We start from the raw sequence: 18,966 nt of genomic DNA on the forward strand, positions 1-18,966 counted from the left end.
ACTGACCTATACGGTAATTAATTCCTCGTGTTACATTTACATTTCGCACATTTACTGGTAAGAAAAGCGTACCAAAGCGGCTTTGGTAGGCATTCTTGCACGGTTGGTAATGATCAAACAACTTTCTTGACCCAGAGGCGAAAATTTTGATTGTGAAAGTACATACTTTGTATATGTTGCACATTAACAAACAAGAAAGGATAAAGAAAAAAGTTGATTGACGTGTCCGGGACATGAGATTTCAAACAAAAGAAGTCTCTTAGGAACAGATGACGCAACCTTGAGACGTTTACTTAGACATCAATGCATAAGTCAAAACCCAGAACAAATTAGCATGCTGAAGTTCGCAGTAATCCCTAAAATATTCAGATGCACAAGGAAACGTTTGTTCAACTTTGCAGACAATCGTTGTTTGAAGAGTCGAGATTCGAATCGATCAGTTGCACGTTCTGAAAGCGTTTCAAAACCTACGTATAAGGGCTCCTGCTATTTTAATGAAATTTTGAAGTGTCTTCACTCTCTGCTCATTTCTTTGGATGAACGATTGGAAAACGTCTGGCATAGGTGCTTCTCTAACGTTATGAAATCCCGTACCTTGGCTAGACATTGCAGTTAACTCAGGTGAGTGAGGCGTTAAGATATAATTACATCCTTTGGTTGCTCTGAATCTGATTCATGCTTTGCTGTGTAGTTTAGTCGAGTTTTACCGCATTCACTACCAGGATTAAGACCAATTCCAAAATAGGACGTTGAGCTCTCAGGCTCTGTTCAGTCCCCTGATTAAGTCTCACTTACGCGTGGCGGACAATACTTTGGCTACACAAGTATTCAAGTGATTGACAAATTTGACCCCTTCGCGTCTCGCCTTGCGGCATTTTAGGCAAATCAATATACTGCAACAATTACACAAAGGATTCTGGAAAGACAGCTTTAATTTTGGAATTTTCAATCCATGAAACAATATGATCTAGTTGCGTGGTCGTTTTTCAAGTTGACAGAAAATAGTAATTTCTGGTTTTTGAAGTGCCCGCCACTTCCTCCCTTGTCAAGGCTAATCAGGTTGATTAGACACACTTCCTGATCTGAGGAATGCAATTTGTAACTTTTCGTACGCGACTTGCAGTTGTTACGACATACAATCACTTTCACCCTGTTAGACGAAAATTCTTTCTTTTTAATTTGCTTAGAAGTTTTGAAATGAGCAGCTGGACTTGCTGAACGTCCGTTTAGAGGCACGAAATTAGGATACAGCTTTAGATTGGAGAAAAAGTGAAGGTTGTCACAGAGCTAAGAATAGGTTTAGGTCTACTTTACACTTTTACCGCAAGCCGGCTCCGAAAATCAGGTGACAGTACATATTCTTCAAAAGTGTGTTTTATTGCTTACAACCCACACGTCTCCGTTTGTTTGCATTGTTCTCTCGCAATATTCAAATCAATTTAACCCTGTTATCACCCCTACACAAACTGCCTTTTATAAAGCAATGTTGCAGGCGTTCGACTTGCTACCGTACAAGCATAGTGTTGGTAAATCAAGGAATAATCCATATCATTAAAAATCTTTTTCGGTCCCTTTAACATGTATTTCTTTGCCGAGAAAATTAAACAATCAAGGCTTACGTTCATTGACATAGTAAGGTAAACAGACGTATTTTGCGCCCTTGAAACGTACGTTCGCAATCATTACTTGTAGTGTTAGTTGTTCCGCTTTCGATTCGCTCTATTTTTTTTTCCATGTCTCGGGATGACCCAGCTTTTGCTTTGTTTGTTTCTTCAAAACTCTGCCAAAGATTGAATTAAGTTTCCCGGTTCTACACGTCGCTTACCTATTAGAAAATGAATTTGTAAATCCTATTAGGTAAACTATTCAATTTATAATGAAAAATCTTACGCTAGTTTAATTAAATCAGTGTCGCGAAAAATTTCTCATGCGCACGACCAAAACCAAATACGATATCGGCACTGATCATGATAGAGCAGCTTGCGGTCCAGTGACACATTCTTATGGTTTGGGCTTGAAAAGGTATGAAGATAACCAATAAGGTTTTAAAATATGTGATTTTGCAAGTGAAGAACTGTTTATCTTCCCAGAATGAATTACATAGGTAACTCTCTAGATTACAAATTCACTTGCGCGACTTTGTATTTCATCTCCACAACCGAGCCGAAATCCTTTCATTTGTAACATTAATTTCGCTCCAATCAGTAGCCCTCTCCTGTCATCAGGCTTTCGGGATGTCCCTTATTTCAAAAGATCAAGGAGCTGAAACATGAGCTGCGCCGTGTTTTATAGAACCGGGACAAACAAAATCCAAAGCTATAAAGGTGGGCTTTCGGTCAAAGCTTGCGTCTATCACACACTATCAGAGTGTCTTTACAATGGGAATTTGTCATCTTTCTGCAATATTAAATTTGATCGTTACTCCAGAGGGAAAGCTCCTGTAGGGGAGCAGGGCTCGTTACCAGTACAAGTTATATAACAAGCTAAAATTCTGAATAATCTGCAGAACTACTGCCTCGGACATAAGCAAATAAGGGTAATCTCTCGTTTCTGCGAATGAATTCGACGGCGTAGCCACGCTTGCGGTACTTGAAGCTAAATAGCCTAGACAGTAGATATCATCAAATGTAATGAACTCTAAGGTTAACATGGGAAAATTTAGTTTCTAATAGGTGGGTAGTTACTGTATTATGACTTAGCTCTTTTAGCAGAGAAAGCACAAAGCTGGGTTTTTAGTTTTCCTGCCAAGATACCCCGCCAATGAGGTGGCAGTTAGATCCATTCTGCCACTATACAGTTGGTTATTAATTCTTTGAGAGAGCGAATTGCGCATTTTGGCAAAATTTAGTAATCGTGGTAAATTCTTTGGTAACGACCCTCTGGAATATGTTGTCTGTTGACGAAGTTATTCTTTCTGGGCTGAAAAGCTTTTCGTTTAATCAGATTTTACAGTTCGACCCCTAAACTCGTCTTCTGTTACTTATTTAACGCACCCCTTTTTTACTTTCTGGAAAATTTACATCAATTGGTTAAATTCACTGCATTTTCTAACGGCCTTAACAAACACCTAAGATTTCACAACTAGTCCAACGAAAGAAAAGTTGAAAAACCTCTATTTTACAACTTTGGATAATTAATGCGTGGACTATTAGAACCTGCGAAACAGATTGAGTTAACATTGCTTCGATGCAAAAGATACAAAGTGTGTCTTGATTTCAAACCTTATATGTTCTAACAAAGGTGATTACTCTCTCTAAGTTCTTTTACACTAGTGTGCTTTGGTTTTGCATAACTGCGCTAAGCGATTAGCTCGGGAGCAGGCTTTTAATGGGGGAAGAAAGAAGTTTGTCTCGTTCTTTCTTTCTCCGCGAGGAGCCTGCTCGCAGGATACTGGTCAAGCGATTGGCCAACAAATGTAAAAAACTCGCGCCACCTTCAGTAGTCCGGAATCAACCAATCGCGACTCTCTTGCACACGTTTTCCCGCTCTTCGCGTCGGCCACATGCATTTGCTTTGAATTTTGATCGTTCACTGGATTGTCTGTGTCAATTGTGACTGGCTAGAGTGACTTCTTTGGTTTTGCTTTCACGACACTCAATTGAAAACCGTTCTATCGCTGCGCAATGATGTTCTTTTGTCCTTGTTGTGTTTTGTGTCTTGTTTGTGGACCACCGCAAGGTGTAGACAGCTCTCGCTCGCTTTCGTCGGACGTATCGTCGCATCCAGCTTGAACAGTTTCGCAGTGGACAAGCCACACGTATTTTGAGGCTGGATTTGATAAAGTTTATTCTGCGTGTAGATGTGAAACGGAAATACGGAAATCTTTTCAAAACAAAACCACGATTAGTACGAGTAAACTGAAATCATATTTGCGAAAAATGAATTCAGGCGGCATTGGGGAGTCCCATAGGAGTCATCGAATCAATCAAGAAAGCCTTTCATGATCAACAGTTCTCGAGGCGCCAGTAGGCGCATAAGGCCGTAAAAAAATAAAGCCTTTACTCAATGTTAATTCATCTTACTGATTGTCATAATTGTCTGGCAAGACTGGATCTCCAATGTGATGGTTTTCGTTATTCTCGTCACCTTTCTGTTTAGCATTGCATTAGCACTGTGAGGAAAAATTAGGCGTGGAATATTCGTACAATGCAATGGTAAACTCAGCTGATAAACTCAATGTCGTCATAATCACTACGCATATCTGACAAAACTCCGAACAAAAGATCAGTTTTAGACTGGCCGTTGTTTTCCTTGCAACAATAGCACATGCCATGAGAGGTTCATTAGTCTCTTGTTCAAGAAAGGATGCATTTTGATTTAGAAAACCTTTGGTTAACATTGATACCCGGCAAGTCAACAGATGTTTAGTTTTACTCTTCCGTATATTCTTCTTCAGTCTCGCCTTATATTCTCGCTGACAAGCAGTTAAACGGCGCTTCCAAGTGAAACGAAATCAAGTTCAATAGCTGCTGATTTGTGGACTATTTCGCAATGACCGAGATTATAGACCTTGAAAACATTTCAGAAGAACTGGACTACGACAGTGTCTACGGCAAAGCTGATAACAACAATCAGAGAGTCGACGTTGAAGCCCCAACAGACTCCATGTCAGATGTGTAAGTAAAACTCCTTGTATTTCAAGAGTTATGAATGGACAAAGATGTTAGTTTCTAAAGAAATTGTTGGGCTACATCGGTGGGCGAGTAAAACATTTAGCTACTCATCACCTTGAAGTTGATAAAGGTGAATTAACCGCCAAAGAGTATTTTTGAAGCCGACGTTTCGAGCGTTAACCCAATGTCAGCCTGACAAATTCAGCTCGCTAAGGCGAGTTATTAGCCTGCGAGCAGGCTCTTCGCGGAAGGAGAGGAAAGGGAAAACGACCTGCCCGCCCCGCTTAGAATTCTGGCTGTTCGTCCACGTTTTGGAAGCAAAATACTTTTCGTTTCCTTCCTTCTTTCCCAGCGAAGAGCCTGTGCGCAGGGTAGCCGTTTGTTAACCTTTTTTGACGCCAAGTTGATTAAGAGCTAAGTGTCGAGAATTAGGTTTGGTTTATAATAACGAAATGACTGGCCGAATCGAAGAAAAGGGGAGCAAGCAAGGAAGCGAATGCAAAAGCGAAGGTATACTGCCCGAAATTACCCTTGATTTTCTTTAAGTGCGCCTTCAAGTGGTATACAAGCATATACTCGGTAAAAGGGCCCCGACGTTTTATTTCTTATCCTGATTTTATAGTCAGGCCGTTCAGCAAAACTGATTCGCTGCCACTATAGGTCGCTACAGAAATTCTCTCCTTCATGTCAGTTTAGTTCGTTCACATTTTGAACCCCGGGAAAAGTATTAATGGTAAAGTATATTAGGATGAAACAACAAAGAGCTATTTTTGTTTAAAATATCACTAATGCGACCCAATCACAGTGTAAACCTCTCATTAACGTCATTAACAGCTCTCCTGGGACGCTACTTTAATAATAAATAATAATAATAATAATACATAATATTTTAAGAGGAGGCCTCCAATCACCATAAGGTGGTTTTCAGGAGGGTCCTCTGAGAAAATAAATGTTAAACCTTTAAAATACATTAAAATCTAAAATACAATAAAAAGGACAAAAACCTATGCGGTAAGCTAACTAAGATTAAAAACTAAAACAAGAATTAAAATACTACTAACTAAGGTTAAAATGGTTCAATAAAAACTGTTTCAGTTTGTATTTAAAAATAGTTTTCGGCATCAGTTTCTTTAAAGCACTTGGTAGTGTGGCCCAGTCGTTAATGGCTTTATAATATGTTTTGCTTTTTACCCATTCCGTTCTTGGCCTCCTGTGCTAGTGTGTCTGCAGCCAAATGACCCACCGAACGCAGAAAACAATGTAGTTTTCCTTTCACTTGGTGGAAATGGTATAATGGTAAAATTGGCTTTATCAGGAGCCATAATCGCGGACGGAGACCGTAAGCGCACGCCATTTCTAGTATTGGGGTTGTCCCCATGATATGGGACAATAATTCTATTTTAAGAACAAATTGCGCCATCGCCTGCGGCACACGCGCGTACATGCCACGAGGATTTTTGCGGATGTCGCGCGGCGGAAATGGCGTCCGAAATTCCCGAAATTTTTCATGTTTTTGGCCCACAACTCAGTCCCCAACTCAACGCGTTTACTTCTGTTGGAATTCTGCTTAAGTATTTTCGTCGTAAGCTGCTCCAGTTTGAGCGAAGGAAGACAGTGTCGAATTTAGGTATGTTCCGCTTTAAGCTTAGATATATATCGCTGACCAAGTTGTGTTCCGACTGATGCTTCTTTTACATGAGCTGTACATTACTCCACTTTAAATTTCACATATGTTGAAGATTAACAGCTCTTCCACTACACAGCAAAAAACTAGCTGGATATATTTAGATATAGCAGAGCTTCAGGACTTCATAGTTTCCTAGCTCCTCTTGCCACACGCTTGCGAGGAATTTGCCAGTCTATCGCGACCGAAAAGTAAAACAAAATAATTGCTACTTTGAGTTTCGCCTGAATTGTAAGCAACGCTTGATGTTTCATCAAGGCCCAATAACTTTACGTCCGTAGATACTGCTCAGTTTTATTCATGTAAAAGTCCAGTAAATTCTCTGTTGTCGATGAATGAGAGCGCCCGCCGATGCGTGTTTTTTACAATCAGTAAACATGACAAATTGTACTTCCGCCGCACTTTCGTGTGAAAACGTACCTCGAACTCAAACAATAACTCTATAGTTTTTAAATATGTTTAAGATTGATAAATGTTTGAGAACATATTAAAAGCTAAGCTGAAAATATGCGAATAAAGCAAAAATAATCAGCAAAGTTACGGTGACGCTTTCTTTAATCAACTTCGAATAACGATTTCGATTTTGTTGATCGAGTTTTAAAGTATCAAAACTCCTTATCTATTTTCATTTTCGCAGTGTAAAACTTCACTATGCTTATGGTGAAGAAACACACATGATGTTAGTACATGTAGCCTTTTTTGCGTTCGTGGAATTTGTTGCAGCATCTCAACACAAAAGATAACGAAAGAAATCTTTGTCAAGATTTGTTGACAATTGAAAACGTCGACTGGGACTTGAAAGTGCACCAACTGCACTATGCAAATGAGCTAACTGTACGAGTCAGATTTTCCTTTTAAAAACTTTTGCAAACTCATCAAACAAGCAGAAACAGTAAGAAACCATCAGAGCAGGTTTAGGTTATGATTAACCATTGTCCGAGAAACTCGCAAATTAACTCGATACCAGAGTAGAGAGTTTTCTTGCCATATTCTTAAGTCAGAACAAACGCAAAAACATACCCGTAAGCTTACAACTAGCGCGAGCAGATCTTATTATTCATTCCCAGCGCGAGATTGAAGTCTTGTTTTCGACCCTGAAAAACCCACCTTTTCCGTTGGCTCAGAGCATAAAACTACATATAAGCGCCCTGGTTCTTAGTCCCTGCCTTATTCCCTGCCATCGCTGTGAAAAATACGCAAGAGAATCTCTCAACTCTCACCATTTGAACATGCAACGTGACAATATTCACGCGAGAACCCCCGACATGTGCGTGGATCCGCGCGGATATATGGCGTCAGGATGGCGCAATTTGTTCCAAAAATAGAAAAATTGTCCCATATCATAGGTGCGCGCGGATCCCAAGACTTACGGTCTCCGTCCCCGATTATGGCTCCCGGCTTTACATATTATAATTTTTATCTTACAAGTTTCCATGGGAACTGTCACCGAGTAGACATGAGCGCAAGGCGCAATCAGTAATCCCGCCGCGTACAAGTATCCCCACTGTATGGCTGCTATTTCTCGGCCCTTTCTTGATTACTTCGAGCGATAAGGATTGGCAGGATTACTTAAACTCAATAGGGGCTTTGTGCTGCACAATTCTTTTGTTTGACGTGATGTCTGCAACTCTCGCCAAAGGTCGGCAAACATAAACAGTTCTTTTGAGTAGCGCGGACTTAATTGCTCTCTTTCTAGTTTTAGTCCATAGTTGACTCCTATGGCGACAGAGATTCAAGCTTGAAGAATAAAGAGATTTGATCCGGCAGAGAAACGTACGTTACCCACAAAGATATGTGGATAATGGTGGGACAAATTGGACGATTTGATATACATCTGACTGTCTAAATCCAAGCAGCTTATAGATTAATGGCGAAGGTGAAAGTACTTCGCTGTTTACCTCTACAAACTCAATTACTCAATTAATCTGGTGTGTCCACGATATAATAAGGAAACTGAAGGGGGACGTACATTTCAAGTTCGTGGGGTTAAGCTTTAGAATGCGATTCCACTCGGTGTCAGTACGACAGGAAGACACCGTTAACGCCTTTAAAGCTGCTCTTAAAAAGTATTTTTTTTAGCCTAGTTTCTACGAGTATAAATGCCTTTTTATGCTAAAATTTTAATTATGTACTTTTTCTTATCTTCTAGTATGTTTATTTTTAATTTGTTGTATTTGTCTTAGTATTATTAATATTTGTGCTACCCTCGAAAAATAAAGTTGATACTCACTTACTTACTAATAAGTGATCAAAGTGAAGAATGATTATCGCAGTAAATTTTCCAATTTAAGCAATTGGAAAGAAGAAGCCTAAAAAAAATCAGGGCTTCAACGGGATTCGAACCCGTTTTTTTCAGGCTTCTTTCCAATTGCTTAATTGGAAAATTTACTGCGATGATCATTCTTCACTTTCATCTACAACCGCAGTTCAAATATGAATTGTTTCATATATACTTCACATCAATAAGTGATCACTTGACTAATGTTACAATACCCTGTATTTGGAAGCGAGGTATTGTGGGAAACCTAACTACTACTACTCCTACGCCCGGTTTGAATTCTCGTTCACGAAATCTCCTGTAACCAAACTCACTTGTCTTATTTTCTTAGGAAAAAAGGACAGCAGCCAAGACTGATTACAATCAAGTCGTACACTGAAATATGTATAGAGGCTGGAGAGTAAGTTATTCAATATTTAGAGCGCTAGTTTGGCTTTTCTCTTAAGTGAAAAAACTATTCCACTGTGTATAAACATTTATGTTACAAAATGTTCACACGCGGTATGCCTCAGCATTGTAATCGTTGTTGTTGCTCTACATTCTAGCTTTATTTGTTATTAATGGTTTTCTTTTCTGTTACTACCATTGCTGTGTTTTCAGATCCACGGAAGAATCTTCCCCTAAAGTTAAACCAAAGTTTAAAACGGAAACCAAGTTTAAAGATTCCGAAAGAAAGAGTAGACTAACAGAAGCAGACGCGGCGCCCGAGTCAAAACGAAAGTTCTCGGGACCGAAGATGAAATTTCCCAAAAGCAAAGATAAAGTAAACGTTTGGAGCAAACAAAAGAAGGAGAAAGCGAAGAACAAAGAACAAGCACCTTGTTGGTTGGTCGTGTTTGTGTTCTGTTGTGGTGTCAGCAAAGAACATCAGTGGTATAGCTTACTAGGAAAAGGTGGGCTGCTGACAATGTCTTTTAATTCCTCTCTGCATTCTAAGCTTTTGTAGCCCGCGAGTAGGCCTTCGCGGGGAAGAGGGCTATCTAGAGCTTTTGTTTTGTAGAATTTCTTTTTGCGTTCGGTCTGTCTAGCCTGGCTTCCTCGAAGACCAACTGCGATCACTGTTGTCGCTACCTTGTCTTGTTGTCGCTACCTTATCATTTTCAACCTGGAAGGGCGTTCTGAATTTCCTCAATCTCTCCTCTGATTGGAAGCAACACAATAAGTATGCGATATATATCACAAATGCACCCACTCTGATGTGACCGTGAGTAATAATCCAGTTGCTGGAACATCTTGGTACCGATAACACGGAGGTCACAAGTTCAGTTACAAACACACGTGCTATGATTCCTGTCACTTTCTCCATGATTTCATTTATAGACATCAATGTATCAGAAATATTTCTCGCTTTCACCGGTTAACGCCACTGTTTCGTTTCTACAGGTGTATTTCTGACGTTCTTCATGTTCATCGTATACCTTGTGGCAAGTTTAACGGTTCTTCCTTTCCTCATAATCGCCTCCGTAGTCGGCGCCGTTTTCCTCAGCGCGGGTGTCGTGTCGTACCTAGCTCTCTCCTCCAAGAAAGTTGGCGTTTCATTTGACGACGACGGTGACGGCTCGTGTCTCGGGGCAGTATGGGGGTCCTGGGTATAGTGCAACTGCTGACTACCGTCTAGTTGTGTCTGAAGACTCGTTTGCGTTGCTCCATTCCAGACTCCACTCTAAATAGGCCATTTCCGAGTTGCAAGAAAATGAACATGTAGGCGGAACAGATTTCCACATAAATGGTTTCCTACGAAGGCAACTCGGAAGTGCACTATTTGTTTGGCCTGGACACCAGTAAGAAAAAGGAGTTAAACTTAGTATATAGTTTTGGTACGTTAAAATATCTAACGAGGGTCTTTACCCGGGGCCCATTTTCTTCAGAATTCAGATGCGGACAAGAGCCATATCAGCCATGCTGATATTGAGTCATTTATGTGAACGGTGTAAGAAAGAGATAGAAAAGTCAGAAGTCTCGAAAGTTTAGGATGGATATTGAACAAGATAATCGTTATGAAAATACTGTTCTGAAATTAAGTTTGTATATATTATTTGTCATTATTTACTTAACAAGTTTAAGAAACTCGAACCCATAACTTTTAACGCTGAAAGACTGTAAGATTGATGACGTACTGAAGACTTTAATGCATGATGAGGAGGAGACGGCACTTTAACTTTTCGAGCTCAAAATGGTCGTGGACTTTTGCCGATATGTAAGACTAAGGGTTAATGACCAAACAATAAAAGAGAAGCATGGGGGTCAAAAGTTGGGCGTGGGAGAGTTTGGAGGCGTTAGATTTACCACCCATCGTTATTTCTCCCACTTTTTTTTGCTCTCACTGAAAAGGGGCCGGACCTCTTTACTTGTCCATGTATCTTGTGTTACTGGTGTGCGAACTAAGAACCTGCTGTTGATTCAGAGACAAAAACTGTAATTTATGAGTGCTACTTGAAACACTTAGAATGTTAATGTTTTTTTTTTCGTGTTGTCTGAATTGATGATCTACCTTAGTCAGGAAAGAACTCCCTGACATCCAACCACTCGAAAACAGTTTCTGATTAACTCGAAGACATATTAAATTGAGGTCCACTTGAGAGAGGTTTGCAGCGTAATTAGACGTTCATATTTTTTATTTAAGGATAAGTTTAAAATGAAGACTTCATTATTTATTTTAATAACACAAAGCAATATAATAAATGTATAATAAGAAATTTAGTAATTGAAATTTAAATTGACATGTAAATAAAATGCTTCAATGCTCCTCAATTGCCAGCAGCAATCAAGGCATAAAAAAGTTTGAACTCCCTCACGATATGCGCTCGCGTATTGTGGTTCGAGTTCGCTTGTGACTCCTTGTTTAATCCCAGGGTCGTTTAAAGTTGAATGATACTGTAATTATGACTTTAGCAGTGTGGATGGCACCTCACTAGACCGTCAAGGACACTGAAGGCATTCCGTTGGGTTTTTATACGTTATCTGAATTAGAGAAAAACACTATGACTTATGGCTAGACTTGGAACAAGGCTCCATTACGGGAGGTCTGGGAGTCCCATATCCCATTAATTTTTGCCTAAATATACCGCATCCAGTAAATTCTAATTTTCAAAGATTAGTCATTTTCCATTTCTATCCAGAAAATTAATATCTGTTCTAAAGATCCCATGTCCCATTGATTTACCCCCAAAACAACCCGCTGTATCCCGTTAATTTTTCAGTACATATCTCGCATCCGGTAAATCTCTAACGAATAAGACCTCATACCGCAGTTTTATTGCCTGAAAGTCACCGAATAGAAATCTTAAACAGGGTAGCAAAATAAACGAATCTGTCGTATAAACATTGTTCGGGTTCACACCATGCAAGCAAAGCCCAAACGTCAACAAAATGCATCCCCCGCCCTTCCCTTCCTCCCTCCCCTGAGGGTAAGCAACTACCCGCGCAGTGACCTTTTGAGTTTTCAAACTAAAACATATTAAAATAATTGAGTCAATAATTACACAACAAAAAAGTGACTAGCCAACTCAACAAGCACAGGCGAAGAAAACAATGCGTAAACAAAATCACGATTGGTTTTCATTTTCATTTTCATTTTGAACTGCAGTTTGGTTGGGTAACGCATGTCATATGAGTTTTTCTACCAAATTAGAGACCAAAACAAATGCAAAACTATTTTAAACCCGGCTACGTTTGGAAATAATTGTAAAACCTTTAACGCTGTCAGTTCGACAGGATCTACCACACTCTTGTGATAATCCCAAACTGATGCCAATCATTACATCTTACGAGTTGACCAGTGGAGCGTTGTCGTTGTCGTTGTCGCTGTTCCTACAGCATCCTAAGGGATAACAAAGGCAGAGACAAACAAGGTACAGGATCAAAAAGGGCAGCAAAATAACTCCGATAACCAAATACAGCAGCAAAAGGACAAGTACCCAACAACAACCTGCAAAATAAACAAGAACCATTCTTAACCCTGTCAGTCACAAGCTCAAGATATCGATTCTCCTTCCTGATTGTCTTACAGTTCTTTTATCGTTAGTAGAGAGAATACAGTGGTACATCAAAGACATTTTACTAACATGAGAAGAAATCATATAACGCTCATAAGTCGGGAATTGAAAAATAAATTGATATATTTATAACGGAAATTTTTAAGCAGCTGTTCTGTAACAGGTTTAACGTCCTCTGATAATTTCAAGGATTTTCGGACACCCCACGAAAACGAGAAAAAAATTCAAATTTTAGGCAAAAACTGATAAGGTTTTCTTCTTTTTTGAATTCTCTGCCATTAAACACGCCTGTCTTTCTACTCGTTTTACTCCGAGTGCTTATAATAATTCCATTCCATTGTATGTCAAACTATTTAGAGTTAAAAAAATTCAGTACCCTGTAACTGAGATTTAATAGCTTACATATCTGCGGGGAAACAAGAGAAACAGCCAAGAAACCACAATTTTACAATTTAAAGCATTTTCGAACTAAAAATCAGGAACAATTTCTGCTCTCGACTGGTACAAGAACGCGTCGTTAAATCGTGGACGATGTTTTTATCGTGGTCATGATAGTAACACGACAAACGTTTATGATCAAAAATATACACTAATTGGCCGAGAAGGAGGCTCGAAAGAATCGAGGGCTTATATGCTATTATTCCGCTACATGAGTTTAAGTTCTCAGGGCGACACTCGCAATTTACCAGACGCAAAAGACTTTTTTTGTCTTCATTGCTCACCACTAAATTTTTATACCGCTGAAATTGACATGGATTTATTCATTGCGCTAGGAGCTTTTAAGCTGTGCGCTATATTTGAGCTAAAGAAAGAAATCAAAATTAATTTTCCATCTCAACCTCTAGCCATTTAGCACCCCGGAACTTGCATTTTGCCTGACTAGGAAACTGCCTATAAATGCTCGAAGAAACCGCCAGAAAATGAGTTAAAATTAAGCTTCAAACAACTGATTTGCAGGAGCAAAAACCATTCCGTCACGGACAGCGAACGCAGTTAAAATGGTTTCTTTCGTCTATTTACTAAACGGCTCGTTACCTTATATTTCGAAGAGGTTTGTGAAATCCAGTAAGGCATTCAAAACCAGCACAATATATAACGGAAAAGAAGAGCTGACTGCAACAGGAATCTTAATACACACAACTACGAACTTCAGCAAGAAGATCAATACACAAACTTCGACAGAGAAATTCTCCCCGTCCTCAAAAATCACTACCATCGAATTCTTACCTTGTACGAACGATACAACATTCAGCTCCGCACATATTTGAGCTTTCTGTTTAACTGTGTGGGTAATTTTTTGGAACATTCGCGACTACCAGAACAAACATTTGGCGAAGATATCGGCCGCCGTCTTGCCCGCAACTTTCAGAGATGTTTTCATTCAACTAGCCAACTGCACCACGCGTCGCTTGGTTTTGCCGCCTTTTTCACAAACGTCACGTGATCATGTACAGTCTCCGACTCTCAGATCGGAATCGAAACATGATCCACTTGACTTAAGGTTACAGTATACCTTCGGGTCGGCAATTTTCTTGATATTTGGATTTTTGGGTCAAAATAGTGGTCGAGGAATAATCTCTAATTTCTGAAAAATTTTTTTGAAAAAGGCTAAATATTGGCGGAGAAATGGCGGTTTTACCTTTTTCACCGGAAGTAAAAGTTTACCTCTTGATTGACAGCCCTATGGCGCGTATGCAATCAACCGAGACGATTTTCGCGGGAATTACCTATATGGATGTCACGAATTGACTACTCAGTTGATCAGCATTGTTGTTCTGACTACCCAGCATTTTTGGTATTAGGCGTGTCTCTATTAAGTTATAAGTAAACATAGACCACGTTTAAACCATGGACCGGTTCGAAAAAGCGAAAACAGCGAAGAACGAATGAAAATACATCAATGAGTGAAGAAGGGAAAGTTCGCCACGCGGATGAAGCTATAGTTATCGTATAAGGCGGGCAAATATTCGTGGTAAGAGAAAAGAAAGGTTCTGTAAAAATTTCGGAACTTGACAGCAATAACAGGGATGCTGACAGAGACTCTTCTGATGAGTCCGATATCGACGAATCGTCGCACTCATTGAGACCATTTGACGTATAATCCATGCACAGTTGCCCACACACAGTTGCTCTCGGCGCTTTCTTTTGTTTGTTTTCTTCGCTCAGCCACTCTAACGTTCGTATCCTTTTTAGTCTTCCCCATTTTGCCAGACCAGCTTCAAGAAAAACCGAGCTACAGAAAAATTATCTCTCTGCCTTCGGTTCCTTGAGCGCATTGCGAAACACAAGAGTTTTTTAGAGATTCGCGCGTAAATTTCACCAGGAGGTTAACGGTAGTAAAGTTTCCCTGCACTGATTGGCTTAGTTATCTGAGAACCCAGTTGAAGGCGTTTGTGGGCGGAGTTTGTTTGCGAAGCAGAAAATTTTTCTTAACGCTGTTTTCTCGAATAAATTTTTTCACTTGAAGCAGACACTTTAAAGAGTTATAACTCAAAGGGAATTTGTTCAATTGCTCTTATATTTGGACAGTGGCTAGTTTAACATATAAACTACAAAAGAGTGTCTGGGAATTGTTAATTACGAAATACTTTTTCTTCGAGAGCGATTTTTGTACGATCACTCCACATTTTTTTAATCCTATTTCGAAAATGTTCTGTAACTTTTTACTGCAATTGAATATGCCAAAACGCAGACACGTTTTTTAAGCGCTTTGGGCCCTGAAACCGAGGAAAAAATTAAATTGGCGAAAAACGAAATTCGCTTTGACTTGTAGCTTTCGAAAGGTGATTCGGGCGCTCGCATTTAGTGGTCGTGAAAAATTCGACAACTCATTTTCTTTCAAATTTCTTGGTATAGTTTGATAGCCAGCTCCATAAGCTTTAATTTGATATAGGGGTTTAGGTATCTACAGCTTAAACTGCACGCGCTACATCGCTTGCGCGCGAGACACCCCTGAAGGTATACTGTAACCTTAAGAGATTTTGAAAAATAAATGAATACAATACTGAAGAATCGGTAAACTCCGAAAGTAGCTATTCTTCTTATTTTCGGATTTAGCAATCTTTGCTCATCGCTTACTTTGGCGTGTTGCAGTTTTTGGATAATAATATAAAAATTTGTTTTGAATAAAGATTCACTTAAACCCGCATTTTTACTTCGATAAAAGATGTCCTAAGAACTTGTTGATAAGAATTAAATCGAATCAGAACAGGATATTTTACCTATGGGTAGTCTTAAGTAAACTTCACAGCATTTTGATAAACAGCTTGTTGTATCGGCCAGTATTTCTAGTTCTCAACAACGGAAGCGAAGTTACGTTCAGCGGGAAAAGGACAAATTAGTTTAGCCGAGTTGGTTGTGCGGAAGAAATTAGTTTTCTGTTAGCACTGAGTAAGCTTTTTCCTTCGTGTCTGGCGGGCAGTTTATTTCGCTTAAAATTTCACAAAATTCGACCTCAAAAGAACACATATATTTGGTGCGCGAGCTTGTCGCCCGTCGCTTCATTGAGCTAGCTGAATTATTCGGTCCGGTTTGGGGGAATATGATTTCTTGCAAGTTTATGATAATCGGTTTTAGACAAAGAGGACAAAAAAAAATTTAGTGGTGAGCTTGACTAGTCAAAGATGACATTTGAAGCCAAGAAGCAGACAGCACACCATGTAAGTTTGTTAAAACAACTGCAACGTGCAACAGCTACGTGACTCTTAAAATCTAAACAAGTCAAAAGTTCTTACCTTTTCCTTCCAACTTGTACCATTCATAATCACTGTCACACGCCAAACAGCAATAATCAGTGCAGCTTCGACTCTCCCTGTAGTTCGTAGCTTGGGTTGGGTAACGAGGACTGCCTGGTAATGCAGGGCGCCCTCCTTGTAACGCAGGACGGTAACCACTAAAAATATATTGAAAGAGCGTCTCGTTACACGTTGCACGTTTCGGGAAGGGGGGGATACTCCCATATATTGGCTATATAGGTATATGCCGCGGGATAGGGTAGGGGTTTTGAGGTTCCCCATCCTTAAATAGGGTATCATTTTTGCTCCTGTTGGCATTGTGTTCCCGGTGTGATCCTTAGATAGGGTACATAAATTGAATCAGCTAAAATTCCAGTGCGTCAATGCCCAGCTAAACGAAAACAAATTCTATGCTCGATACTTAACTTCCAACGTTACGGAAACGAAATAATACTCACCCGTTCATGCCATTCTTAGTTTTCGTTTTTCCCTTGAACAGGGAGTAGTTTTTCTGGCTTGTGCTTTAAATAACGTATCAATTTGGGTTTGCTATATCCTTAAATCGGGTCAGGGTTTAAGACCCTTTGCCGGACACACCTATCCGAAATTTATAGGGGGAAGGAGGTAAGAGGTAGCGAGGGAGAGGTTGGATCGGGGGGGGGGGAAGTGAAAGAGGTAAGAAGGGGAGCTGGAGAGGAGGAAGGTAAAAGGGGCAGGGAGGGATAGGTTGGATAAGAGATGAGGAACATAAAAGCCTAGTAGGGGGGGACAGGTTTGGTTCAAAATACCTCTAACCCCAACTTGGTAAATAATCGTAACAATGTAATAAAAAATAAACGATAATTTATGAGAGGATAAAATAGACCGGATATGAGGGCTGTGTAAGACATTAGTTCTTTTATGTGAGAATGTATTTTCTGTAGAACAATGGCATACTTGTTGTCTTGTGCCATGGCCAGATCTCTTCAAAGTACAACTAGAGTTAATAATATCAATGATAAGAATGTCACACATTTTACCCGTATCCGGAGTGTTCCACAGAGTTCACTTGCACCGCAACAACACTTAAAAAGAAAACAAACATTAAATTTACGTAATCAGTAAAACACAATAATGTACACTTTCAATCAAAATTGAAGATTAGTAATCTTCAATTTTGATTGAAACACGATTCCGCTGTTTCGACACTGTTGATTTTAGACCGTTACTGCAGGAAACAAAGATAAAGACCCTGGGTACACTATTGACACTAGTGGTTGTAAACTCGATCAACATTTCGCAGTTCACGTGATGGACTATTGAAGACCGGGGTGCTATTGGGAAATTATTCCGACAATAATTTTTTTTTTAGCCTAAAGTCATTTGCTTCAAATGATTTTTTGCGTCGCTTGCTTTGCACGACTCTTTTTACGGTCCAAATTAACATAATTTATTTTGGTGTTAGCTTTCACGCAAGAGATGTTATGACCTTCGTACTCGTTGTTAAGACTCAAATCATTTCTGTTATTTGCTGACACGCAGTTTGTCTCGAAGGGTAAACAGGCCAATGTTAAAGAAAAAATCGGTATTCTTACGTTGTAAACCTTGAGTAACAAAATAAAATATCGCACTGAACCTTAGTTTAAAGAGCCTCGAATTCAGATATATACCCACTGTTCCATACTGAGTCCTAAGCGCACCTTCTTGGCGTAAATTCAAATCGTGAGTCGCATTTAGCCCAACGGGCACATAACTTGGTAAAAAAAAAGAAAAAACAAGCTTATTTCCGTTTAGGCATAAGTGTACCACTGGATTTCGAGAAATGTAGCGTCAAGTAAGCTAAAACAAAGCGGATAGCCCCAAGATCTCGATTCGTAGTGTGCCAGAGGCCCGGATGATGTGACCGTCAATTCGGCATAACAACAAATTGGAATTTTTCGTGCGGAAGTTTACTGAATTTTGCGAACCTTTCTCGCCCGTTTAACGATCAAATTAGAAACAATGCTATAGACGTTACTGCTGTGATGATAATGATTTAATTTTATTTTCGACCACGTGCTAAATTGCGTACATATACTTCCGCTTTTCCTCAAATTTATCTTGCATAAATGCGTCACACCAACTTTAGCGAAGTGTTAAATCGGCGATTTGCGCTTCAGTTATCTCCGACTGTTTTTATTTCCAGAGTATATCGATACTATAAGAACTGTTCTGTTCAATGGAAAGAATTTTCCGGCTCAGACTTAAAAATATAAATTACACGTTCGACTTTGCAAAGGAGTATTGTTGTCAATTACAAAGACTAACCCTTCATCCGTGGCAGCTATCAGTGTCTGACGTGTTACTTCAACTCCTCCTATTCTTGCACGCTCTTCTTGGACAGCTATTATGGCATCTCCTCCTCGGTCGTTATTCATTTTCCCCTAAAGTTTCCAGCAAGTTTGCCCCGCTCAACAATTTTCGCTGATTCACACTTGGGCTTAACGATCGAAGCTACCTTCCACCCCAGACCTCCGCCAGACTCCTGAGGGTGCGCCTGGCGAAAATTATTTGACCACTAACGGCCTCTTCATTTGAGCCCGGTCTCGAAGAACAAGACCTCGATTCTATCATCTCTTTTTATTTCTATTCTGCGTAAGGTGCATGCTTAATAATGAGGGGTTAATGTCAAGGCGGAAGGAGC

At 39.7% G+C, this 18,966-nt stretch overlaps 2 protein-coding genes across 2 annotated transcripts; one reads left to right on the forward strand and one right to left on the reverse strand.

Annotated features, from left to right (window-relative positions):
- The first annotated feature begins 223 nt into the window (after positions 1-223).
- Positions 224-11,135, forward strand: LOC145463199 (uncharacterized). The gene is made up of 5 exons (XM_081446932.1): positions 224-621; positions 4,397-4,616; positions 8,907-8,975; positions 9,176-9,468; positions 9,959-11,135. Exons 2-5 carry the CDS (start codon positions 4,492-4,494, stop codon positions 10,168-10,170), a joined length of 699 nt encoding a protein of 232 aa, XP_081303058.1. The 5' UTR covers positions 224-621; positions 4,397-4,491; the 3' UTR covers positions 10,171-11,135.
- A 39-nt stretch (positions 11,136-11,174) lies between these two features.
- On the reverse strand, positions 11,175-18,700 carry LOC145463200 (uncharacterized). The gene is made up of 4 exons (XM_081446933.1): positions 18,591-18,700; positions 17,324-17,368; positions 16,305-16,462; positions 11,175-12,503 (listed from the first exon to the last, which is right to left on the reverse strand). The coding sequence occupies exons 1-4, from the start codon at positions 18,698-18,700 to the stop codon at positions 12,340-12,342; spliced, it is 477 nt and encodes a 158-aa protein (XP_081303059.1). The 3' UTR covers positions 11,175-12,339.
- Positions 18,701-18,966: the final 266 nt, after the last annotated feature.

The sequence above is a fragment of the Orbicella franksi genome, chromosome 12 (assembly GCF_964199315.1).
Source record: "Orbicella franksi chromosome 12, jaOrbFran1.1, whole genome shotgun sequence".
NCBI lineage: Eukaryota > Metazoa > Cnidaria > Anthozoa > Scleractinia > Merulinidae > Orbicella > Orbicella franksi.

What these genes read in the sequence shown, in the direction of transcription:
- LOC145463199 (XM_081446932.1), top strand. Translation starts at nt 4,492, where the DNA reads ATGACCGAGATTATAGACCTTGAAAACATTTCAGAAGAACTGGACTAC. An exon ending in ACAGACTCCATGTCAGATGT is followed by an intron (nt 4,617 to 8,906) that starts GTAAGTAAAACT and finishes TTATTTTCTTAG; the next exon opens with GAAAAAAGGACAGCAGCCAA. An exon ending in ATATGTATAGAGGCTGGAGA is followed by an intron (nt 8,976 to 9,175) that starts GTAAGTTATTCA and finishes CTGTGTTTTCAG; the next exon opens with ATCCACGGAAGAATCTTCCC.
- LOC145463200 (XM_081446933.1), bottom strand. Translation starts at nt 18,700, where the DNA reads ATGAATAACGACCGAGGAGGAGATGCCATAATAGCTGTCCAAGAAGAG. An exon ending in ATAGCTGCCACGGATGAAGG is followed by an intron (nt 17,369 to 18,590) that starts GTTAGTCTTTGT and finishes TTTCTTTTTAAG; the next exon opens with TGTTGTTGCGGTGCAAGTGA. An exon ending in GTACAAGTTGGAAGGAAAAG is followed by an intron (nt 12,504 to 16,304) that starts GTAAGAACTTTT and finishes TTTATTTTGCAG; the next exon opens with GTTGTTGTTGGGTACTTGTC.